General features: G+C 55.9%; 1 protein-coding gene across 12 annotated transcripts in view; it reads right to left on the bottom strand.

The window, feature by feature from the left end:
• The window catches only part of TNS3 (tensin 3), a 214,654-nt gene that overhangs the window by 36,655 nt on the left and 152,123 nt on the right, over window positions 1–25,876 (bottom strand). For 9 of the 12 annotated variants that reach the window (XR_010406632.1, XM_064575503.1, XM_064575508.1 and 6 more), the window contains 3 exons: window positions 19,888–20,090; window positions 18,983–19,109; window positions 18,815–18,898 (listed from right to left, as the gene is read on the bottom strand). The exons of 1 other annotated variant lie outside the window; for it this stretch is intronic. Coding sequence is in view for 10 of the 11 variants with exons in the window: in XM_064575503.1 (XP_064431573.1) it covers window positions 18,815–18,898; window positions 18,983–19,109; window positions 19,888–20,090 (414 nt within the window). In the remaining variant the exon portion in view is untranslated. The remainder of the gene's footprint in view (window positions 1–18,814; window positions 18,899–18,982; window positions 19,110–19,887; window positions 20,091–25,876) is intronic. 2 more of the 12 variants (XM_064575499.1, XM_064575500.1) reach the window with 2 other exon arrangements.

Raw genomic sequence — 25,876 nt, 5'->3', positions numbered from 1 at the left:
CAGAGTACCGGGGCGTCGCTCCCCATCGGAGGCTCCCAGACAGTGTCCACCCCAGCGGGCCGGGCATGCAGCCTTGTGTCCCTCATTGTCCGTTACATAGAATGGTCACGGCTGATGGGGGCCATATGACTTCTGACCCTTTCGGCCTCCCGGAAGGAGGGGATTCTCCGTGTCTACACTCGAGGAGATGAAGCGTGAGCTGCCCAGGGGCCACAAGCAAGAGCCAGCTTGGCCCCTGGGCACCAGCACCCAGGCGAGGACCCACGGGAGGCTGAGATCGGAAGGGACAAGAGAGAAAATAAACTAGCAGTGACATCTGGGCAGGCATGTGTGGACCTGCACGGAGGCAGGGAACCCTAGACAAGTCAGGGCACGATGCACAGTGTGGAACCTCCACACCGGGCCTGAGGGGTCCTTCCCCTGCGACAAGCCCTTCTGGGTGCAGGAGCCCCGATCCACTCTGAGGCCCGATCTAGAGCCCCCATGCGGAACCCCCTGCAGACCTCTCTGCAGACCTCCTCCTAAGGACCCCTCTGCAGACCCCCTGCGGATCCACCCCCTTCCTTAGGCCCCCTGCGGACTGCCCTACAAACCCCCTGCAGACCTCTCTGCAGACCTCCCACTAAGGACCCCTCTGCAGGCCCCCTGCGGTCCAACCCCCTCCTTAGGTCCCCTGCAGAGTGCCCTGCAAACCCCCCTGCAGACCCCTCTGCAGACCTCCCCCTGCAGACCCCTCTGCAGACCCCCTGCGGATCCCACCCTCCATCCTAAGGTGCCCCCACAGACCGCCCTGCAGACCCCCCTGCAGACCCCTCTGCAGATCCCCACAGACCCTTCTCCAGACTCCCTCCAGACTCCCCTGTGGCCCACCCCCGACAGACCACCCTGCACCCCTCTGCAGACCACCCCCCGTGGGCCCCCCTGCAGACCCTCCCTTGGGAGGGGAGGCTGCTATGGTCCCTGGGGCTCCTCCTGGCCCAGCAGGGGCTGCAGGGAAGGGGGCCCACGCCACTATGCACTCGCCGAAGGCAGCTCTGCACACACCGGCCTCTGGCTGGCCTGTGGGTGGGAACATGGCCCCATGGGGCCTCAGCTCCCCGCCTGTCTCTGTCCCCACAGAAACCTCAACTCTGCGCACATCTTTTAATACACGGGGCACCATGGTTTACCGGGCACCGTTTTCTCAGTCTTAGTGGTCCAGCGACAGTTTGAAAACCTCTGTACCTGAGCCCACACGGCACCTCCCTGTGAGGACAGAACTCTGGAGCAGAAAGCTTTGGAAGAGGAGGCAGGGCTGAGAGGCAGACGAAGGAGCAGGGTCTCCGTGGTGCAGTCAGAGCTGGACCAACATGTCCCTAACCTCGTGGCCAGTGAGCCCACCTGTTCCCTCTCCATGTAAGGCTGCCCACGGCGTGTGCTCTGGACAGCTCGTCATCAAGGGGTCTGCACCCCGTGGCCACCCCCCACGATGACCATCGGGCAACACACGGACCCCTGCCTGCCCAGGGGCAGAAAGATAAGGCTCTGTGTCTTCCAGAAACATGCGCTTTCCTTCTGGGTCTCCGGCCGTAGGAACGCCTCTCCCCTTCTTCCCTTGCAGCAGATCCCTCCGTGGTAAGGACAACAGATATTCTTTTCTTTTTAGTCTTATTATAAACTCTCCCCACGTTCTACCCCAACCTCTCCTGCGCCAGGAAACACGGCACCACCCCAAGCTCAAGCCTTCATGTTCTACACGGGATCCGACTCTGGAAGGCCTTCTAAAATGCCGCTGCCTGCTAAGACCGTGATTTACCTGCCTGACTCCTCTGGGATGCTTCAGGTGCCTGTGGATCGCTTCTCCGACCGGTGAGTCAGGTCCCTACTCCGCCTTGGGTTCCCATGTCTCAGCACAGAGGTGTTTGTACAATGTTTACCAAATTAGCAATGCTAAAAAAAGGCTGGGAACTTGTGGTTCCAGCAAGAGGGAGCAGCCTCACCCCTCCCAGAGCCTCACGGAACAACTCCACCCAGGGCGCCACCCAACCACATCATGGGAGACCTGGACAGGTGGACAGACAGCGGCTGCCTGGGAACCTTGGGACCTGAGGGAGGACAAGGGTGCATTCCCTGGTGGCCTTGCTGCCTCCCCACAAATCCCAGAACTATCACCCGGCACGGACAAAACAGCTCCAGGAAAAGCCTGCTCACCTCACTGAAAGACCAAACCAACTCTACACCCAGGGAAACCCTCAGACAGTGGGTTTAGTAAAGCCAAGCAGAAAACTCATGTTTCCTAATACCGCACTTCCCGGAGGGAGGAGGCCCTTAGGATGTCCCCTCCCAGGGGGGTGTCGGCAAGGTCCAGCGGTGAGCTGCCCTCCACCCCTGGCCGGTCTCGGGACAGAACGGCAGGGACAGAACGTAGGGCCAGTGGCAAGGCAAACATCAACACCACGTGGCCGCAAACTGCCCTGGGCAGGAGCACTGACCGCCACAAAAAGGAGACCAGACTTCATAAATCCAGAGCCTCCTCACATGGTCTCCAGAAGTCCAGGATAAAACAGAAAGCCCCCTCGTCACAAAAGGACTGGGAAAGTCACTTGGATGAGAGAGGGCAGTGGCTGATGACAGTGTTGGAACTGTCTGGCAAAGATTCTCCAGCAGCTCCTAACCATGCTCCAACAAACAACTGTGCATCCTCTTGGAAAAAAAAAAAAAAAATCTCAGCAAGGACGTAAAAGTTACCAAAAAAGTAGAAATCGTTAAACTGAAAGACACAGGAAGAGAAGCGTGAAGAGCAGCAGAGCAGGGCTGACGGGAGAGGGGATCCTGGACTCGAGGGCCCAGCATTTACCCCATGTGAGCAGCATAGCCAAACAGACTAGAAGTAAAGAAGTCCAGGGGCCCGTGGGCCAGTAACAGAGGACCCCACGGTTGTGCCGCCAGAGACCCAGAAGGAGAGGGAGAGCCGGCTGGAGGTCGTGAGAAGAAACGATGTCTGAAGAACCACCAGGCTGGCCAAGGACACAACCTTTGATTCCAGGAGCTGAATGATCCCCAAACAGGATAAACACTAGGAAAACCCACCCATCGTGATGGAGTTTCTGAACACCACGGACAAGGTGCCCATCCTACAAGCAGCCCGCACAGGGGACACCAACTCGAATGTGGGTGATTGTTCATCTGAAACCAAGAGGCCAAAAGGAGGCAGCACTGATGTCCCAACTACCGAAGGAAAAGAACTGTCAACTAGGAATTCTGTATGTGGCCAAAATATCCTTCAGCAAAGGGGTAGGAAAAGACGTTTGCAGATGACGGAGAACGAACAGGACTTGTTTGCAAACCCACCTTTCACGAATGGCCAAAGCACATTTTCCAGAAAGAATGAAAATTATAGGGCTTGGAATGTACAAAATGAAGGGGACATCAGAACAGGTTAAAGTAACCCAAGTAAGGCAAGAAAAGAAAAGCAGGGGGCGAGACCCAGGGCAGCCAAGAGAGAAACGCACACATCCCTCTCCCCACGGAGAACTCGCTTGACGTTTAGGTCCCTGCTGCACCTGCACGTGACGTGTGCAAACGACACAAAGGGGCCCACTTTGCTTTTGTCCGCATGGGAAACTGCAGAGCGGCCCCTCTTTCCTGCGGACTGCACCCCCTTTTCTGGAACCAAACTTCCAGCCACTATGAGTCTGCTGTACACCTCCATCTCCCTCGAGATCCACTGGCCGCTGCTCACTCAGTGCCCTGGCTCCCCAGCAGGTCCCCCCTCTGTTGGCGGTACCCCAGCTAACCAAGATTCTTCACTACTGGACTTCCAAAATCACTTTATCGAACTCCCTTAAAATAGACCCGTCGGTGTTTTGATTGGAATTACACCAAATACACATACAAGGTTGCTAAGGTTTGACACCTTTAGGACATTACCTTCCTATCCAGTGACACGGTCTTTCCCTTCCTCTACCGTATCTTTTTAAATGCCTCCTGTTAAACTTTTAAAGGGTCTCACTGGAACAAGACAAGTGTCATTTTCAACAGTCTGCATGGAACTTTATTACCGGAGTTTTCCTTCTACCGGCACCATCATATTCCTGGCTTGCTTTCCGCCAGCCCACAGGCCACCGGCCACCGTGAGCCTGCTGAAGACAGGAAGTCCTTCTGGAAGGACGAGGGATGGCTGACTGTGTCACATCTGGCCTGCTCCTACAACACACACAAGGAGGGACTCCAAGACCCACATCTCCCATGATCAAACCTTGTCTTTGGGGGGACCCTTCTTCTTTTTTTCTTTTTTTAAGATTTTATTTATTTGGGAGAGAGAATGAGAGACAGAGAGCACGAAAGGGAAGAGAGTCAGAGAGAGAAGCAGACCCCCTGCCGAGCAGGGAGCCCGATGCGAGACTCGATCCCGGGACTCCAGGATCATGACCTGAGCCGAAGGCAGTCGCTTAACCAACTGAGCCACCCAGGTGCCCCATGGGGGACCCTTCTTCTTACCTCCTCAGAGCCATCAGAGAGCTCCACAGCATTCTGGAAGCTTCTCTGTTTGCACTCAGCCACCCAGGGAAGCTGGCTCATCCCTGGTTCCTCCAACCCTATTCTTTCCCACTGAGTTTCTGAAATTCATGTCCCTTTCCTTTACCTGGTCTAACTGGCACCTGCTCCCCAGTCCCACCGAGCGCCCACCTGCTCTCGCTGAGGCTAAGCACCCATCAAACATCAGAGAGAGAACACAGTTCCAGGCTGAGAGTAGCTGGCTGTCTAGTGGCAGGAGGGGAGGCTGCGTTGGTTCCCCAATTCCTTCGTTCAGTGCTCGTAAACCTACATCCTGGCAGGATGGCAGTGGGCAGTGGGTGTGGACGAGACGCAGGAAGGGCATGGTCCGTGCGAGGGGTGGTCTGGACCCCAGCTCTCACTGTCCCCGTGACCCCGCTGCCTTCACATCTCAGAAGGCCAGCAGTGACACCCATCTCAGGTGACCGGAGGCAAGTGAGTGGGGAGGGATTTGGCACCAATCCCAACTGGGCCACCAGCCTCCACCTGTCACCGAACATCCTTCGGCCACATCCTGACTCCAGCTCAGCCGGGCGGCTATGTCCAGGGCTGTTTTCAGATTTCTCAAAACTGGTTTACGACGCATGCCAACTTCCTTGACTAAGAGAATTACAGAAAGCAGAGTAACAACGGCTTTTTGCTGAGTGCTGACCACCACATGCCCGGTGCTGGGCTAAGCCACATGGAGGCGTCACTGGATTTAATCCTCATGAAAAGGTTTCCGTGTGCAAACCAACAGCGCTGCATTGCAGACAGGGACACAGAGCTTCCGAACGCCTATGGGAACTAAGAAACTCTGTCAAAGGAGACCAGCTCATCTCTGCAACTTGGGAAGCTGTGTTCTGTCCCCGATGCCATCCTGCCCCACGCCGGGGAGATGTCAAAGTCGGAACCTAAGTGTGAGATCGCCCCGCCCTACTGCCTCTTCCCCCCAAATACAACAGGAGGCAGCCTTGGGCAGGACAAGGGGCCTGCGCGGGCCCCCCCCCCCCCCATGTTGAGAAGGCACTGGTACCCGTGAGTCGTCTTCAGCCTGGGACCCCACCCAGCCACCGACAGCCACGGAGGGGGGGGAATGACCTCTCTCTCCTGGAATCAACGGACCAAAACTCTCGAATCTCATCTCCGGGGTCACAAAAATACCCGTGCCACCCGATTTCTAATCTATCGATATACACATGAAATTCACTGGAAATGACCATTGTGTACGAACTGCATTAGAATGGGTAACGCGGGACCAGACACGAGCCCCAGTCGGGAGGGGAGGACTCTGGCCATGCTGGGAGGGAGAACATGCAGACCTGCAGGCGGCAAGAACCAAAAGGCGACCACTGACCAGCTCAGGCTTCACTTCCTCCGCGAGACTACAGAGCTTTTTCCACTATGAAACATTGGGGTTCTCCTGTCTCTCCCTCTTACTGGTCCCCATCCTTCCATTCTATAGCACACACGCCCCTTGGTCCCAGGCACCTGCCCATGCCCTGCAGGCTCACCTGGGCCAGGTCGGAGGGCAGATGCAGGGAGGGACCCAGACCCCCACCCCAAGGCTCTGGCAACATAATGACGTGAGCAGGTTATGTCCTGACTGCATGTCTTGTGTTAAAATCCCGGGCTCCTTCAGACGTCCTCCCTCTGGCTCCAGCAGCAGCCCGGACAACAGTCAACCTCATTCGGAAACCCCATGTTGCTCCTGGCGCCTGCCTTCCGCCTCGGCTGACAGCCCTCCTCCTCCAGGGAAGCCGGGGCGCCGCCGGGGTACAGCACCTGGGTGCAGCCCGGGGCCTCTGTGGCCAGGCCAGCCGGCCTCCCTCAGGCCCTGGGGTGGACGGGACAGCCCTGGACCGGGCAGGCGCACTTTCTCGGTTTTAGCAAAAGAATGTGCTGTGCTGGGAAGCAGCCCGGCTCCCAAAGCCACACATCTGTGAAGCAGGCTTGCGTCTGCCCCAGTGAGTCTCGGCAAAGACAAAGCGTGGCTTTCTTCTGGAAGGAGGGGCCCTCCCTCCGGGGTCCCAGGCCGGGACCTCTTTCGCAGAGTCTCAGGGCCGGAGGGCTGTCGCCAAGTGACAGGGGACGCGGGGAGAGGCAGCCACCTCCCAAGTCCGGTCTCTCCTGGGCTCCCTGGCCCTGGGACTCTGCATCCCCCTGTCCCCTCCCCCCCAGCCCCCTCCCCCACCGCTGGGGAGCTCAGGTTCCAGCCTGGGCCCCCTGCAGGCGGGCCACAGGGCCGGAGAGAGTGGCGCTTACCTGGGCAGCGCGGGGCGCCACTCAGTCCATGCAGGGGCCCGGGAAGTCGTGGGCCGGGCGGAAGGCACTCGGCGGGCTGTCCCAGGCGGCCCTGTGAGTGAGCAGCGTCCCCCACCCCTGGGGCAGGGCGACTCTGGGTTCCGGTGTCCCGGGGGGAGGGGGGGTCGGGGCGGGACGGGGGCGGCCACCTCCGCAGAGGCCCATTCAGAGGGCGGCGGGAGAGCGTGGCCGGGAAAGAATCCGGGACTGCTGCACGGGCCGCCTGCCCAGTCGGTGCCTCCAGACGCGGGCGGCCCCGCCTGCTCACTGCGCGGTCCGCTTCCTCTCCAGTCCTTTTCCCTTTTCCCCCGCTTTAACCTCTTGCAAACCCCCAGCTGAAACCCTCCCCAGCTCTGGTCCAGCCCGGGGGCCAGCATCAGCCAAGGGATGAGCAGTGAGTACGGAAGGACCCCCCCACCCCGTACAGCAGGGTCTGCTGCCCCAGGACCCGCCCCTCCAACGCCACCTCCCCCAAAGTGGACCAGATTCCCTGGGATCCACTGCTCACAACGGAGAGGCCTCCACCAGCCACAGGAGTCCCTGGTCAGCGCCGCCCCGCCTACTCGGGTCCCCTGGATGGGGGCATACCGCTCACCGGGCCCCCACCACCAGCCAGAGCCCTTCACTTCCACCCCTGCCCCAGGCAGCCGGGAACCTTCCTCCAGCTCAAACCCTGCAGGTGTTCTTCCTGGACGCAGCTGACTCTGACACCTCCCACCCGGCAGCCTTACCGAGTCTCTTTCCAGCTCTTAGCTGGGGCCCCTCGCTGATGGCCGATTCCATCAACTGGCTGCTGGCAGACCTGAACGTTCCTCTCTTCCCTTGTCTCTGTTCATGTCCTTCCCTCTATCTAAAAAGACAACCCACCCCTCAAAACAAACTGGTGAAGAACTCCTATGCACTCTTCAAAGCCCATTTCAAAATGACCCTGCATTTTTACATGACTCGGAACACCATCCCCGACAGTCAGATGGAGGTATGTGCTCCATCCCTCGTGGCCTGAAACCGGACTGTGACGAGTCCGTAGAGCAGAGCAGAGGCACGCAGCCAGCTTTTGAGACCGAAGCTCCCAGAGGCAGATGTGCATTTCTCGGTGGAGGCCCACCAAGCACAGCACGCAGTGGGCACTCACCCCTTGCCTCTCCTGCCTCATGGGTCGGGCACAGACCCACTCATCCCTCAAATCCCAGCACCGTGGTGGAAGAAAACAGGTACAAGCCCCTCACAGGACAGGGGTATGCGAGGGAACCCCGGGGGCCACTTCTCTGAGCTCCTGGCCAGGAAGAGCCCCGGGACAGCTGCCCCAGGTCTGTGCAGGGCACTTCCTCCGGCTTGTTTATGTGCCTGCAGCAGGGGCAGCAAAGCATCTGTCGGAAATGTCTGACCACAGCCCAGCGCAGCCTTAGTTGGCGGATGGACGGGCCCTTCCCGTGGCCCGACTCTCCCTGAACAGAAAGGAAGATGATCATCGTGCAGCCAGGCCCAGGAAGGCGCTCCTCAGGGTGGGCCCTTCCCGTGGTGCCCGGCGGACGCCGCGGGCTAACGGACGTGGGGCAGCCATCGGGAGGGTCAAGGGGAAGCAGGACACGCTTTCCGAAACACTGCTGCTGTGTAACTTTGTGCAAGCATTCCACGACCGGGACTCCCCGGGTGGGAGTCTACAGGCACCGAAGAACCTTCTGGAGATGTGTCTGCCCGGCCTGCCTCTCCTCCATGCTCAGCAGTAGCAACGGGGAAGAAATCAATCTCACGGCTGTGCTCTGAAGTCAAGAAGCTGTCCCCTGAAACTGCTGTCCCCCGCTCTGCAAGAGGACCTGGGTCAGTGGAAGGACACCCCTGAGCTCACTCTCGCTGGGCCCCAGCAGGGTCACCCCAAGGTCAGTGGTCACAGATCAAATGCGGACGTGGCCCAGCTGCCCTCCCTCTGCACACTCAGCTCAGAAGGTGCCCACCGGCCCAACGCATTCTCATGGGGCCTGCGGTTCACCCAGTGAAGCCGAATCCAACGCCCGACGGCTGGGGCAGCTGCAGGATGGGTCTGAGGACTTAGTGCATGACATAGCGAGGGAAGTTCGGGAACCTCACAGGGAAGGTGCTGAGATGGGGGGGGGGGGCAGGGGTTCACTCGTGCAGATTGCAGGCTTCTCCCGCGAGTGTACAGGGGGCTCTGGGACCACACAGACGAGACGTCCGGTGACCCGCACGCAGATCTCCAGCAAGGGCTCTGCCCTAGAAACACAGAACTAAGGGGTCTCGGGAAAGCTCCACAGGACACACAGGGGACATGGATCCTCAGGGAGTCCTGCTTTCCCGGGGATCCCCCGCCCGCCAGCACCCGGGAAGGCGTGCTCTGGGCTGCTTCCGATCCAGCCTGATGATCTGCTTTTGCAGATGAAGGATGAAGAGCAAACACAAAGCTCAGTTACAGTCTGACTTCACGGTAGCCCAGTGTCAGGGTCCTCCAACGCCCGGTCAGACCGCCTGCACCTGAGGGCATGCAAGATTCACCCACAAGCCGCCCCCTCCCCAGCACACTGGGCCTTGTTGGAGCATCGAAATGCTCTCCAAACGAGTGAATTCTTATTCCCCTGGCTCCTGGGTTTCCTATAAACCAGCTCTTTCTCTATGTAAGCACGTATAAGTGCCTGACTCGTAGTAAACGCTCAAAAGCAAAGGATCCCTCAGTCTAGGCCTAACCGGGAATATGCACACGCACTACGGATTCAGGCATGCTATTCCACGTGCGTGTGAACACGTGCTGGAACATGGCGGCATTTAAACCCAAGACGGTGTTTCCTCACCTAATCAGGGCGGTTTGGGCAGGGCCTCTCTGGGTCAGGGACGCACCCTAACCCGGGGGCTCAGCTGAACGCCCCCAAGGGCTCGGGGAGGGGGTCCACAGCCAGGAACGACAGGTGAGAGGCAGATGGCATGTCCCCCCGCTCATGCCCTCTCTCTCGCTCAAATAAATAAACTTAAAAAAAACAAAGAATAAATAAAAGGTGTCCTGAGAGGTCCCACAACCAGACCGCAGAGCGCCAGGGAGGCGACTCAGGCCCCCAGGAGCCTGTCCCCCAAGGGCTGGGGCTGGTCCTGCCCTCTGGCTGGCAGGGCTCAGAATGGGGGGACGCACAAGCCCCCCCCCAATGAGGGGAAACACAGAAGAACCTCTACTCTGAGATTCAAGAACAGTCCGCCCGAGGGGGAAGAAATGAGCAGATTCAAATAAACTGGGAAAAACAAAGATCCCTCTAAACCAAAAGCAAGCACACAAAGGACGGCATTCATCTTGGCCGGGAAACGGTCCGCTCACATGGGGACACTTCCAGGCCGGCCTGCTGGGAATGAGGTGTCAGCACGGAAGGCCAACACGGCGTGTTTTCAGAGCCGCATTCCACCCGAGTGAATGAACGCTCTCATTCCCAGGCCCGGCTGCACATGGACTCCAGCAGCCCACCGGGGACGTTGATTTTTAAATATAGTTTGAAACATTCAACTTTCCTTTCTTCGTTTTCCTAATCGGGGGCCCCGGGGTTCAGGGGCCGCTGTACCCAAGGCTTATCCATACCAGTTACGTGGGGTCCACGGTCCCCAGGAGGCCTTCTCCGGCACCAATCGGCACGCACCCGGTGTCATGGGCGTGCACGACATGGATACTCCTGGCCGGTCCACATGCACGCCCTCCACGTGTGAACACACTACCAGGACTATGCAAACGTGCTTGCCTGCAGGAGCTGCAAGACGCAAAGTCATCGGGGTCTGCAAACATCACAGCGCGCTCACATTCAGCGCATGCCTTCATCCCTGTTATAAACATTCTCATCAGAAGTTCATGAAGTTTCAAAAGAAAAGCAGAGTCGGGTACAGGAAGGAAAGGGGACGCCTGGCAGAAGCGTTTTACAATTTGTCAAGCTTTGAAGAACGACAACTTTTTTTTTAAACAAAAATAAAGCATTAGCTCAAAGTACTCTCTCTGGCTCCCTCTCTCAACAAGAAGGTCCTGGATATGCCCTCTGGCAAATGTCACCCGTTTGAAATCAACTCCAAGGGGCCCCAATGGCTGCAAGCACACCCTTGTACCCGAGGCTGGGGTGAAGCCCCAAGAGCTCCGTCCTTCCCCGGGGAATCAGAACCCCTCCTGGTCAGCAGGAGAGGGGACATTGCTCTCGTGACAGCCAGGGCCCCAGAAGGACCAGCCCCGCTCCCCAGAACAATGTGAGGACAAAATGGAAACTGTATAAAGTATAAAGGCGTCCTCTTTCAAGAAACTCACATTGCCTGTCGATCATCTTCATTGCCACCAGTGAAGGGACCAACGTCCCCGGTGGCCTCTAAATACCACCTGCAAAGCCATCACGGAGGACAGCGGGGTGAAACCTGACAAAGCTGGGGTCCTACACACTACACTAGCCAGCCCTGAACTGTTCACATTCCCAGCGGGTTTCACGTTCTGTGGATTTCACCTCAACTGAACGAATCTCTCCCGGATCAAATTCGAAGCTGACGTACATCAGAGACAAATTTTGTGACGAAACATTCCTTCATTATTTCCCACTTACGTGGTGAATATCAAGGCTCAGCCTCATGTCAGAAAAGACGGAATAACTGATATTCTGACCTTCGTCTTTCTCTCTTTCCTGTATGAGGCTTGCGATTAAACCACCCCCTCACTGAAACTCTTACAACTTTCCTGTTTTCAAGAAGCACATTTCCTACTGAGGCTTTAAAAGGTTCTGCACCCCACCACGCAGCCCTCCCAAGCCGGCTGGGCCCCTACAATTCAACTCAACCCTGACACCATCTACCCCGACACAGTCGGTCCCCCAGCACCGCCCTCCCCCACGCCAGGCCCACGTGCAGGCTGTCACCTGGGTTCTGACCCACCAGCCACAGACCAGAGGTCCCCACGACCCCACCCTGGGTTTGATGAAGCCACTGGGGCAGAACTCAGGGAGACTTTACTCCCTAGATCACCGGTTTGTTATAAAGGGTTAACTCAGGAACAGACAGAAGAGCTGCTCAGGGCGGGCTCTGGGCAGGGGGTGCGGGGCTCCCATGCCCCGCCCCAACAGGGCCCACAGTCCCCACATCTCCACATGCTCACCAACCCAGGAGCTCCCAGACCGCGTCCTTTTGGGATTTTATGGGGGTTTCATTACAAGGACGTGACTGATGAAATCATTGGCCATTGGTGATCGATTCAACCTGCAGCCCCGCCCCTCCCGAGGTCAGGGGGTGGGGCTGAGAGGGCCCACCCTGTAACCACGTGGTCGGTTCCCCTGGCAACCAGACCCCACCCTCAGGTGCTTCCCAAACATCACCTGGTTAGCATCACAAGAGACACCTTTCTGCTCCTCCCCTTAGGGAATTCCAAGGGTTTTAGGGCCTCGGTGCTGGCAAAGGGCACGGAGACCAGATCTGTCTTGCTAGAAATCCCAGTATCACAGGCTCAGATCTGGAATTGCTGACAAGTCTAAGGATGGTGTCCCTCCCTGCATGCGCACGTTTCCCGGGGCGCAAGCCAGGCGGGTCAGGGATGCACTGAACACACCGACTACCCAGGCTCGCGCTGGAGGGTCCCGGGTGAGTCAGACCTGCGGGTCTCCGTCCCCACAGGGCTCACTGTGTCAGACAGAAAACCCTGCAGCACGCCCTCCTGGGTCCAGCTCATGGCCCCACCTGCCCCAGCACCTGTGCCCATCCCGTCCCCAATCCTTCCATTACCAGCACCTTTGGGAGAATTCAACAGTATTTGAATTCCTATTTAAAGGCTGACTGTTTGGGTAAGTGTTTAAAGGTCCCTCGCTGTCCTGGAGGTGGCGCTGAAAGAGGAGCTTATTGGGGGTCCGCACAGCGGGTCAGGGAGGGGCAGTCCCAGCTCTGACACCCACCCCCACTCCCCGGGAACTTGGCTTCTCATTCCAGCATCTGTTTCTACACCTGGGCACCCTTGGGCACGCTTCCTGATTCTTCTGCTTGTTCGGTGCAGAGAGGCTTGTTTCTGGTGAGGGGCGGATGTGAGGGGCTCAAGGCAGGGGGCGGGCCAGGCAGGCTCCGGGGACACCCGGCACTGAACCTAGGTGGCCAGAGGACCTGGAGGAAACCAGAACAGAGTACAAGTGGGCCGGGTAGCAGAGGACACGCACTGCCCCCAGAGTCAGGGTCCTGGGAGCCCCTTCTCCACGAGGCCTCGACCTTGGCCTTGGACGTCTGTCCCTGGAGGGCCCTGTCTTAGCCAGGATTCTGCAAAGTCATCCCTACCCAGCCCACCCAGCTTCTGCCCTTCTGCAGCAAGAATCCTGTTGGGCCAGTTTAGCAAGAATCCCCCTCCCCCTGACATCCATTTTAGGAACTTTCCATCCGCTGACCTGTCCCTTTGCTTGGGGTCTCTGCTGCTCATCCATTTTAGGAACTTTCCATCCGCTGACCTGTCCCTTTGCTTGGGGTCTCTGCTGCTCATCCATTTTAGGAACTTTCCATCCGCTGACCTGTCCCTTTGCTTGGGGTCTCTGCTGCTCACCTGCAGCATGGCTTTCCCCCCTTCGGCTGGTGTCCGCCTCTCTTTCTCCGACACCTGTCTTGTGGGTTGTCCCCGAAGTAACCTGGTGGCACTGGGTTGGGTTGACTGGGACTCAGCTGACACCCCTGATGCAGCAAAGGGAGGGGTCCTATGCAGTGAGGTGTTGCACCAACTGTGCGCTGATGTGACTGAGACCATAACGGGAACAGCAAAAAGTCAGACAGCTTCGATTTCTCCCTTAGCCTAGTTAGCGCGTACTGAACCCTGCTCGCCCTTCAAACTCCAGACCTCCTCACCAGGCAAACAACCAGCAGGAACTGGTTCTCCCCAGTGTGGGATCCCTGGACCGGTCCCTGCTTATACGCACTGCACCAACAAGAGGACAGGGCTGGTGAACGGGGACTGCCGCGTGCACACGTGTGGACCGCACCCACGTTTACTCACCACCAAGGGCTCCCAGATTTATACTTTAACTCCTCACCATATAAAACCCCACACACATCCAGAAGTAGGCAGAACAGTACGATAAAGCTCCACGGAGACTCCACCCAGCTTGTCCAACTGGCAGCCAACACTGTTTCGACCACACCCCCACCAGCTCCCCCAATGGGACTAACACTGAACTTGAGAGTCTGAGGTCATTCTGGATTCATACGCAGAGGTCAGGAATTATACAGAGATGCCCTATAAACACCGGGGTGCAGGCTTTGGTGCGAGTGTCAATCTATTTCTTTAGGATAAAAACTCAGGGCTCCTTGTCGAATCACATATATTAGCACGTGTAGGTTTTTTTTAAGAAAGTGCCAGATTGTCTCCCGTGGAAAGGCTGCACCGTGTCCCACCCCCACCAGCAGGACAGGAGAGTTCCAGTTTCTCCACATCCTCACCAGCTCTTGGTGTTGAAACCGTTTTTTATTTTACCCGTTATGCTGGGTCCGTAGTGATTGCTCGCATTTCCCTGGCGGTAATGACGCTGGGTGTCTTTCATGTACTCATCTGCCGTCTGTCCATCTTGTTCAGTAAGAGGTTTCCTCCTGGCTTTTACCTGCTTTCTGATCGGGTTGTTTCTTTCTTTACTGCCGAGTGTTTGGAGTGCAAAATTTTCTCTCGGTCTGCGGTCTGTCTGCCCTTTCACCTCTTAGCAGGTTCCTCCTATAGAAAATTCTTTCAATTTTGGTGAAGTCCTACTTCATCAATTTTCCCTTTTATGGATTGCACTTTGGGTGCTAGTCTAATAACTCTTGAGTAGCCTGGATCCCAAAGATTTTCTGCTATGTGTTTTTCCTTAAAGTTTTACAGTTTTATATTTGTTTATGATCTTTTTTTTTTAAAGATTTTATTTATTTATTTATTTGAGAGAGAGAGAATGAGAGAGAGCACATGAGAGGGGGGAGGGTCAGAGGGAGAAGCAGACTCCCCGCCGAGCCGGGAGCCCGATGTGGGACTCGATCCAGGGACTCCAGGATCATGACCTGAGCCGAAGGCAGTCTCTTAACCAACTGAGCCACCCAGGCGCCCTGTTTATGATCTCTTTTAAGTTAATTCTAGTATAAGATATAAGACTTTGGTTGATTTTTTTTTTTTTTTGGACGGTGAGCACCATTTGTTGAAAGGACAGTTTCTCCTTCATTGGCTTGCTCTGCACATTTTCCAAAAGAAATCAGTTGGGCAAATTTGTGTGGGTGTGTTTTTGGGTTTCCCATTCTGTTTCACTGGTCTTGTGTCCGTCCCTTGCCCCACATCACACAGTCCTGATTACCGTGGTTACCTAGAAAGTCTGGAAAGTAGTCAATCCATGCCTACTACTTTGTTCTTTTTCAAAATTGTTTTAGCTGGTCTCCTTCCTTTGCAGTCCCATATAAATTTTAAAAGTATCTTGTCTATATAAAAATTATTGCTGGGATTTTGATAGGAACTGTTAAAACTATACATCAGTTTGAGAAGAACTGACCTCTTCAGCAGGGTCTTCCAATCCATGAACATGGTATGCTGCTCCATTTATTTAGATCTTTGATTTCTCCCACTGACACTGTGGAGTTTTCAATGAATGAGTCTTGCATGTTTTCTTAGGTTTACACCTTATTATTTTGCTTTTTTGATCTATTATGAACGACACTGTATATTTAACTTAGGTCTGTACACATTCACTGCTAGTCTATGGAAATATAATTGATTTTTGTGTGTATCTCTTGTGTCCTACAACCAGCTGACGCCCCTTATTTGTTCTGGGAGGCTTTTTTTTGTAGATTCCTTGGAATTTTCCGCATAGATAAATCACAAATCTGCAAAAAGTGACAGTTTTATTTCTTCCCTTCCACTCTGTGGTCTTGTATCTCCTTTTCTTGTATGACGATCCTGTAGAACTTTCAGCATTATGCGTGAGCTGCAGGGTTTTAGTAGATTCTTTCTATAGGTTTAAGAAGGTCCCCTCTGTGCTGTTTTGCTGCGAGTTTTTTGTCGGAACAGATGTGAATTTTGTCAAAAAATTTTTTTCTTTGCATCTATTGATCTAAAATCATATGGCTTTTTTCTTTTTTATCCATTAAATATGATGGGTGACTGATGGATTGTGAAACATCAAAAGAGCTTTGCATCCCTAGAGTAAATCCCACCTGGTGAAAGTGTATAATTTTTTATATACACTATTATTCGATTTCCTTGGGTTTGGTTAAGGAATTTTGTGTCTATTCATAAGGGATAAAGGCCTATTGTTCCCTTTTTGTTGTCTTTGTCTGATTTTAGTACCAGGGTAACACTGCCTCCATGGAATGAACTGGGATACGTTCCCTCTCCTTCTAGTTTCTGGAAGGGGTTGTGTAGAATTAGTGTTAATTCTTTACATGTCTGGTTGAATTCACCAATGAAACCATTGGGGCCTGGAGATTGCTTTGGGGGGAAAATGTATACCTTATGAGTCAATTTCCTCACTAGCTACCAGGCATTCCAAGTGTCTACTTCACACTGGAAGAGTGTCCCAGTGCAAGCTCACCGTGAACCATGGTGTGTGGCGCTGTCATCCTCTTCCTATCTGCAGGGTGCTCGGTGAGGGGCCCCTTTCATTCCTGGTATTAGCAATTGGTCTCTTCCCTATTTTTTGTCCTTCTTCTGAGAGATTGGCCAACTCTCTCAATCATCTCCAAGAACCCGCTCTTTTTTCATTTATTTTTTCTATTATTTCCTTGTTCATAACTTCAGTGACTTCTGCTTGTATTTTCAATATTTTCTTCCTTCTGGCCATCTTCGGGTTACTCTTAATTTCAGATTTTCTCCTTTTCCAATGTATATGTTTACTGTCATGAGTGTTTCTCTCAGCTCTGAGCTCTGTCCTACCACTCATGAAATATTTTACTTTCATTTTATTCATTTCAATATACTTTGTGATTTCCCATGAGATCTTCTCTTGGGCCCATGGATTATTTGCAAGAGTGCCGCTTCACTTGCAGGCATTTGGACATTTTCCTGTTACCTTCCCGTTACTGGTTTCTGGTTGGATTCCCTGCATGGCATCCACTCTCTCTGCTCTGCAGAAGCCTGTTCCACGGCCCAGGATGTGGTCCATCCAGGTCTGCTTCTTTCCTCCAGGGCTCAGCCTTCTGTCATCTGTTTGACATACCGCCAGGTGTGTGGCTGTACTTCTCGGGGGCGGAGGGACAGGGAAGGCTAGGTCTACTCCATGCGAGGAGGCCAACGCCACCCTCCTGACAGGGATTCAAAGGAAATACTCTCATGTATACACACGGTGGCACCTGGTGCTCAATGACACAGAGCCAGGCACTACGTTAGATGCCAGCACATCCCACCCCACCCCTGCACGCTGGTCACAGATGAGGCATTCTTGTATTGGTAGACGAGGAAACAGGATCAGAGGGTCACTAACTATGAGAGGCACAGTTATTCCATGACCGGACTTAAATCCAGGCCCTGTCTACCTGACAATGTGGAACAAAACGCCCCTGGCTGGGGGATGAGGCTGACCGGCGTGTAGTCCTGGCTTTGCCCCCTGCCTGCTGTGTGGCTCGGGCAGTATGCTGAACTTCTCTGTGTCCGTTTCCCCACCTGTGAGTGGGACGACAGGGACAGCGGCCCCTGTAATGTGACCACAAGAGGAGAGAAATCATGCTGTGAAGACCATGGGGCAAATGTCACCTACACATGAGCTCCTGCAATCACCGCCCGGGGTGCGCCCAGCACGCGGGACCGCCCCACGCAAGCAGGGCCCTCGCGCTCTGCTGGGCCTACATTCTGAAGGTTTGTTCCGGTATTTTCTTTCCTTGGGCTCATCATCCATGTCCCACGGCCATCACCAGCATGTGTCGCACAAAGCTGGTCTAAACACGGGGTCGGCTCAGGGAGGAGGGGGGGACGAGTGGAGGCAGAAGCCGTGTCCCTGTGTTTGCTGCCGCCTACATGGTTCCAATGCAGAACAGACACGCGACGTTGTGAGTGCGTCTCCACGCTGACACACGCTGGGACAGGCGTCTCCTCCCGTGGGACGCTTCCAGAGTGCACATACTCATGCAACCATACTGCACACCCTCCCTTTGCCCACGTGTCAGCCCCACCCCCCACCCCCACCCCCGCCAAGGGAGGCCGGCGGTTTAACCGCTCTGCTCTGCGAGTAAAGAGAAGCGTGAATGGTCTAAAGCCATCTTACTGTGTTCTGATGAAAGCCACCTTTGCGACAAGGACAGCCCTTCCTGTAAACAACACACAGATCTGGTTTTCTCTGGGGAAAGAAGGGACGTGGCACCAGCTGTCGTCACTACGACCCCCGCCGGGTGCCTGATGGCCCCTCACAGAACCCTCACGGGCCTTCCCCAGAGAGGCAGCACCAGAAAGAATCTACAAGCACAGAGAAGAAAGGTTTTACATGCACACAGGGCTTCGGCTCCATCCCCTCTCCCCGTGCCTGAGGTCGGGCTGTCCTGGGCCCTCAAGGCAAGAGGGGGATGTCCCCAGGAAGGGATGCGGACTGGCCCCATGGCTGCTGCCGGTTGCTGTCCCCTCCCCTCGGCCCGTGGGCACTCGAGCACCATGCCGAGGATGGGGAAGTGTGCAAGGGCCGCAGCACCCCCATCCCAGAGGTCATCACCCCCTGGGGAGCTCCAGGACCATGGGCGGGGATCTCGGGCGGCCCTGAAGCACAGAGCAGAGAGCCCGCTGACCCCGCAAGCCCCAGTTCCTCTGTAAAGGGCAGGGCAGGCATTCCAGCTTCTTCTTCCAGCTCCACGACACAGTAGGAGGAGCTGAAACCATGGACACTGTGCCCCGAGCGCCCACGACCCTTCCCCTTGCCCGCCGGGCAGATGTGAGGATACACAGAAGTGCGCCCGCAAGATGCAGGCTGCGGTTAACCCCCAGCGGGCCGCACGCCCCGGGCAAGAGCCCTCCTCACTTCGGAGGCGTCCAAGATGTGGCGCCCACAGAAACATGCCTGCATGAGATGCTGGAGAGGAGGAAAGGCGGGATTCTTACCGTGAGCTCCTCTGTACAGACCGCCGGCGCTGCCCCCCTGCAGCCCAGGTGGGGCGAACGGCGGATAATGTGGGGGTGTCGTCACTGGAAAAGAAAGAGCAAAGTTCTGTTGCCGTGTCCTCGCCGAAGGGGTGCCGCTGTCCGCTGCAGGCTTGGCTTCTGGCTTACCATACGGTGTTTCTGGAGACACGGGAAACGCCGGCGTGGGAGAGGCCGAGTCAGAGCCACCCTTGGTTGGAGTGAAGGTCCTGCTGCTGATCCCGTTGGGGTCTGGGGGGTACGCGGCGGCCACCGTCTGGAATTGGCACAGGGAGTCGGGTGAAGGCCACCTCCTGACGGCGGGCCCGGGCTGACCCACGGTGCGGGGACAGGGGGCCGGGTCCCCATGCACGGCCCTGCCACTGGCGGCCACTGGGAAGAGCTTCAGAAACTCAAAGGAAGAGGGAGTCCCCGCGGTCCATCCACCTGCTACCGCGCGGAGCCAGCAGAGATGGCCCGGCCGTGGGGAGGCGGGCACCCGGTGGAGAACAGGATAAAATCATCCCTGCCTGTGGTGTGTGTGCTCACAGGCAGTGAGACCACAGCACAGAGAAAAACACAGAAGGATTTATCCAGGTGTCACTTTTCTAAGCTATTCTGGGCTCCCACTTTCTGCCTCGACCACGATGAAAACACGAATGGGGACGGGCCCATCGTTCGGGGTTCGACCTATCTTACTGCGTTCTGATGAAAGCCTAGAAGACGCTCCGTGGATCCCACCACGGGGCCCACAGCCACGCTGACCCACTTTCTTCCCGCTTCCCTCCCGTGGCCTAAGACCTTGGGGAAGTCCGTGTCCCCTTGGCCACCGCCGTGGACCCGCGAGCCACCTGCATGCTCCCGCCTCCCCCCATCACGCAGTCCAGGAGCGGAGGCCCAACGGAGCCCACGGTGGCCACGCCGTGCCTTCTGGGTAGGGCTGCACACCTGGGCTCTCCCAACCACACCCCTGCCTGCGAGACGGGAGGGAGGCGGGGTGGTAACAGGACCTCGATCGGGAAGGGCGCTGGTCCAGCTCAAGGGGTGGTGCCTACCTCCTTGGCGTCTGCTGGAGACAGGAAAGGCGCCAGACCTGTGGCCTGGTCCGCACCGGGGGTCTTTCCCCATCCACATTTGGAGAAGGCCGGCTGCCCCCCAGCATCGTTGTCATACTGCCCGAGGCTCAGCTTCCGGAACCTTCCACCCAGCGGCTCGTCCCCCGAGGAGCCTGACGGGAGAAACGCGTGGGCTGCAGCTGCTTTTCCCACAGCAGAGGACAGAGGCCTTAATTAAAACCTGACTACAATTTCCCAAATTGACACTCTTATTTTTTCTAGTTCCAGAACATTACAGCAACCACTGCCCGTTCCCCTCCCCCCGCCCCTGGCGACCTCTGGTCTTGCCGGTTCTGGACGTTTCCTATAAACGGAATCATCCACCGGGTGTCCTCTGCTCTCTGGCTTCTGTCACGGAGTGTGATGTCCCAGCCTGTCACGATCAGAACCCACTTTTGTTCATTTCCCGCTTCTCCCAGCATCATTCCCAGGAGGGATCTGTGTGCATCTGGTTCCCGGTGCCTCGCACACAGCAGGTGCTCAAGAAGCACAAGGGCGAGACCCTGAGGTCAGGATGGAGCCCGCCCTCCCCTCGCTGAGTGTGCACGGAGGATTTTTGGTGGCCTTTTGGTGGCTGCGACGCTGGACCGCGGTCTGTGCTCTGATATGTACCACTTTTAAAGTCAGAAAAACAAGATGCCTGGACTTCACTTGAGTTGAAGAGCGAAATACTTCAAACCTATTCTCCGAACTGTATGAAAGAATCGGCTACCTCCATCTGGCCGTGTCCCCGTTTTTCTTTTTCAATGAAGAAGTCACATCCGGGAAAGAGGGAAACAGACCAAATGAAGGCAGGAAAGGCTCGAGCTAAAGCAGCACAATGCGTGCACTCAGCCCTCCATGGGGAGGGGTCCGTTCTGAGAAGGACCACGGGGAGAAGGGGGAACAAGCCCTAGGCTCCCTCTGGGGGCATCCCACAGGCCACGGGCCTGGGTGCTGAGCCCCGGACACCCCCATCCCCGCCCCTCCCTGCACAGCCCCAGCCCTACACCCCTGTTCAGACACACCCCTGCCCCTCTCTGCCCACCTGCTAAGATGCACCTGCTCCCTGCTGCTTCCCAGCCAGTAGCCAAGACCCCGGGACCTCAGCAGCCCCACACAGTCACAGAGGACGTTGCAATCAATGCAGAAAACACGGCAACCCAGGACCACAAAATGCGCAAAAATCCCCGGTGACCCGCGCATCCACCCACAATCCCAGTCCCCACAGAGGGTCGGGCCAGGTCGGTCTTCCTCTGCCGAGTGCTGTGAGCCTGTCCCTCCCGTTGACCACAACGGCCCTTCTGCTGGGCGTTCACAGGTCTTCAACTGGTCACACCCTGGGCCTTGGGGCTCCCCTACCCAGGCTTACAGCAGGGCAGGTGTTCCCGGGAGGCCCCCTTGCTGCCTTTCCCAAACACCCGCGTGTCTCATGTTTGCAAATTCACTATTCCCAGGGAAGGGGCGGTGCTGGGGTTCAAGGACAGGATAACCCGCTGAGCCTGCAAACCTTGGGTCAGCTCAGCCTTAGCCAGGCTCCGGGAGGCTCGGATTCAGTGTGGGGTGCAGGAGTTTGCAGGCTGGGTCATTCGGTCATTCAGGGGACATGTAGGGATGGAGCCCAGCTGTGATTGGGCCCCGCAGAGCTCACGGCACCAGGACAGAAGCCCCCAGCACGCCCAGTCACGGGTCTATGGTGGATGCAACTTACACCAGCCGTCACCAGAAGGTGTGGTGAGGGCCAGGGCAGGGAAATTACCGGGTGCTGAGGACAGTCCTCGTCTCGGGTACCCGGACGCCCCCACTGAGCCCCTACGGAAGCAGAGGATTCAGGCCAAGACCGTGGGGTGCCCACAGAGCTCTTGGCACCAGGACTAAATTCAGCCTGACCTGGGAGATCAGCATGGTGGTCACCAATTTGCCACTGAGTCAACAGAGGTGCAGGATGTGACCTGCTCAGATTACTCACTAAAAAACTGGATTAAAAAGAAAAAAACCCAGAAGCCCCTTGGCAAGTCTGCACCTGTTTGTAAATACACCAATCGTCGTATCTTCCTTACACTCCACGAGGGCGATTCAGACCTCTCGAGGGGACTGTCTGATCTTGTCCACAGGTGAGGAGCTTGACAACTCACAAGCTGGGGTCCCAGCCCCTCCTCTGCGCTGTCGAAATACAGCCCAGACCAGGCGTCACCACCCTGGTCCCCGGCACGAGACTCCCAAACAGCTTCCAAATTCCACAACGGGGTTGGAAACGGGTTGTATCCGAACCACCTTCAGGCGGGGCTCTCCCGCCTCAGCGAGCGGGGGTCAGCCCTCCAGGTGAGCAGGGTGTACGCCCAGGCAGAACCCCAAGTACAAGAACAACGGTTCTCAAACTTGGCTGCACATTTACATGGCATTGAAATTCCTGGCACGCAGACCTCACCCCTTCCCTGGGACTGAGGCCCAGAGCCTGGCATTTTTTTAACAACTTCCCAAGGGCCCCCAAACTCATGACCACGCTGAGCACAGACGCAGGTTTCAAGCCCGGAGTTCCACGTATGGGGGGGCATTTAAAATAATTCTGACGCTTGATTCCCGCCCAGGCCAACCCAAGCCGGCCCTCCGGAGGAGGACGCCGTCTCCACATCTGGTAATGTTCCCAGGTGACTGCTCTCTGTAGCCAAGGGGACAGACTCCGGCCCTTGAGCGTCGATGGAAACCCCTGAGAACACCACCTTTGTCTTCCATCTGGGCCACTAGAAGGCAAAGTGCCCTGAAGCTATTTATTTATCTTTATACAACCGTGGAAGAATGAAGTGCTGCATCGTAGAAGCATGCACAGTGGGTTCTGGAAACTCCCTCGCATTCCTAGGAGTGAAGACAAACAATGGCCAAACACTGCCCCGCGGTTTTGGGAGGCCTCCCGAGTTCAGCTCATTCAACTGGACACGTGCAGCTTCTCAAGAGAGGGTGGAAGAGGGCGAAGGATCTGCTCAGCGTGACAGTGAAAGTGAAAAGCCCACCTGCCCAGCTTAAATGTTCCCAGAATGGCTCGAGGAGCTTTATTTCTCCCTAAGCTGCCACAGGGGTGGCCCGTCCCCGCCACCTGCAGGGTATATTCGCGAAGAGCCAGGAGACGTTTGTTAGAAATGCCTAGCCCTGTCCACCGCCCGCCGCCCCCGGACCCATCCCAGCGCCAGGGGAGCCCGTAGGAGTGGGCTGTCACTGGCACAATGAGGCCAGGGGGCCGAGGAAGGCAAGCCTGTCTTTGGGATTGCAAAACCGCAAATCCTTTTCACTGGGAAACACTGAAGTGCTTGGTTAGGTCGCATTTCTTCCCCAAAGGCGCGCTTAAAAGGGAAAGGACATGTCCAAAAAGCTAGGTCAGAAGGCTGACCTTCCAATATAGGAAAGGTTGGCGATCCTCCTCCCACCACTTACTCAAAATCAGATATGACTTCAAGCAAAATGTAAGAAGCCACACAGCAACCAAAAGGCAAGATCGCTACCCGACTCACTGAAGACACATTATCAGCAGAGCCTGGTGCCTGGCTTCGGGTCCCTCCTATGTCTTTGAATTTATTTTCCCTTTGAATGATCTTTCCCCTCCCCAAACCACTAGATCTTGGTGGCCTGCTCCTCAAACACATCATCTTTTAACAATTGTAGCTTTTTTTTTTTTTTAAAGATTTTATTTATTTATTTGTTGGGCGGGGGAGAGAGCGAGCACAAGCAGGGGGAGTGGGAGAGGGAGAAGCAGGCTCCCCGCTGAGCAGGGATCCCGATGCCAGGCTCGATCCCAGGACCCAGAGATCATGACCTGAGCCGAAGGCAGATGCTTCACCGACTGAGCCACCCAGATGCCCCACAACCATACCGTTGACCTAGGACTGTCGTCAGAGCCATCCACCTTCAGGACCACCCTCAGTGGATGGTGATGTGGGCAGGTGCGGCCGCAGGCCCAGCTGGCTGATGGGCTACGAGGAGAAATGAAGACTAGAGCTATGACCCCGAGGCCCACCCTGGCTAGAGATGTCATGACCTCTCTATCCCAACACAGAGGACCTTACCACCCTCTACCCACAGGTTAAACAAATGACAGCTGTCCATAAGTGACGGTGCATGTGTCCATTAGGGGGTCACATCCGTGTGGACCAACCTGTTCTTAGCACACCCACGGCAAGAGCTTTGGGAAACAAGCCAGCCACGCCAGAGGCCAGGGGGTCTCCAAAGCGAACTTTCAAACAATGGAGGGGGTGGTCCCTCGACACCTTAAACAAAAATGGGCCATGTGGCCTGGCAGTTCCACTCAAGAATTAAAAACATTCAGGGGTGCCTGGGTGGCTCGGTCGGTGAAGCGTCCGCCTTTGGCTCAGGTCATGATCCCGGCTCCTGGGATCAAGCCCCACGTGGGGCTCCGCACTCACGGGGAGCCTGCTTCTCCCTCTGACCCTCCCCCTGCTTGTGCGCTCTCTCCTTCTCTCTCTCTCTCAAATAAAATCTTTAAAGATTTTATTTATTTATTTGAGAGAGAGAGAATGAGAGACAGAGAGCATGAGAGGGAGGAGGGTCAGAGGGAGAAGCAGACTCCCTGCCGAGCAGGGAGCCCAATGTGGGACTCAAATAAAATCTTTAAAAAACAAAAAAGAACCAAACACATTCAGGCAAACACTTGTACACGGATGTTCACAGTACCCACGCCCGGATGAATGGACGTACATACTGTGTCCACTCGCCCTGTGGAATACAATTCAGCCTTACACAGGAATGAAGCTCTAACACACGCTACAACCTGGATGAGCGTGGAAAAGCAGATGCTCAGCGAAAGAAATCAGACGCACGTCGTACAATTCCATTTAGATGAAATGCCCAGCATAGGCAAACCCAGAGTTGGAAGGCAGATTAGGGGCGGCCAGGGGCCGGGGCTGGGAGACAGGACTGACCGCTAATGGGGATGAGCTTGACTGCAACGTGCACTGCACAAGCCACTGACTGAACTTGGGACTTTTTTTTATTATTATTATTTTTAAAGATTTTATTTATTTATTTGACAGAGAGAGACACAGTGAGAGAGGGAACACAAGCAGGGGGAGTGGGCGAGGGACAAGCAGGCTTCCTGTGGAGCAGGGAGTCTAATGCGGGGCTCGATCCCAGGACCCTGGGATCATGACCTGAGCTGAAGGCAGATGCTTAACGACTGAGCCATCCAGACGCCCCTGAGCTTGGGACTTTAGAAAATCACCACGGATACACTGTGTCGCCCACTACCCAAAATGCAACAGGCACTTCCATTTCTCCTAATATGCAGGATCGGGCTGCTCTGGGCGTGGGAGCTGCGGCCGCCCCCTCCCAGACCTCCACAGGCAAGGCTCCACTGCCAGGCTCTTGCTGAGGCCCCCTTGCCTTGCAGACTTGCTCAGAGGCAGCCGTCCTGGTGCTGATGTGACCTTGGGTTGCTGCACATCTGTGGGTCTCTCCCATGGAAAACAAGGTGCGCAGGGCAATGATGTCAGGCTGTTTCTGAGCACCCACATACCCTCCCCTTCTCATGCTAGATCACTTTGGTTGGGGTTTAACATCTAACTTCAATGGATGGGCTATCCAGAATCAATGATTTAAAGTTGCTACTTCTCAGGGCACCTGGGTGGCTCAGTGGGGGAAGCGTCCAACTCTTGATCTCAGCTCAGGTCTTGACCTCAGGGTCGTGGGTTCAAGCCCCACCTTGGGCTCCACGCTAGGCATGGAGCCTACTTAAAATAAGAGCTGCTCCTTCTCATTGCTCTGAATTCCCCTGAGTATAAACGAGTCCCCTGACTCAGTTGAGTATTAACGCGGTGGATGTCCACGTCTGTAGACGAACATGAAGAATGCCGGAAGCAGGGGCCCACAAACACAATGGGAGGTCTGCCAGGATCCTGTCATTGTGGGCTGGGGTTGATGTAACACGAACAAAATATTTGGCAAC

This window comes from Mirounga angustirostris, unplaced genomic scaffold, assembly GCF_029215605.1.
Source record: "Mirounga angustirostris isolate CCGP_5_RB_7025 unplaced genomic scaffold, mMirAng1.0.hap1 SCAF_12, whole genome shotgun sequence".
NCBI lineage: Eukaryota > Metazoa > Chordata > Mammalia > Carnivora > Phocidae > Mirounga > Mirounga angustirostris.
This window is presented reverse-complemented; position numbering and strand designations above follow the sequence as displayed.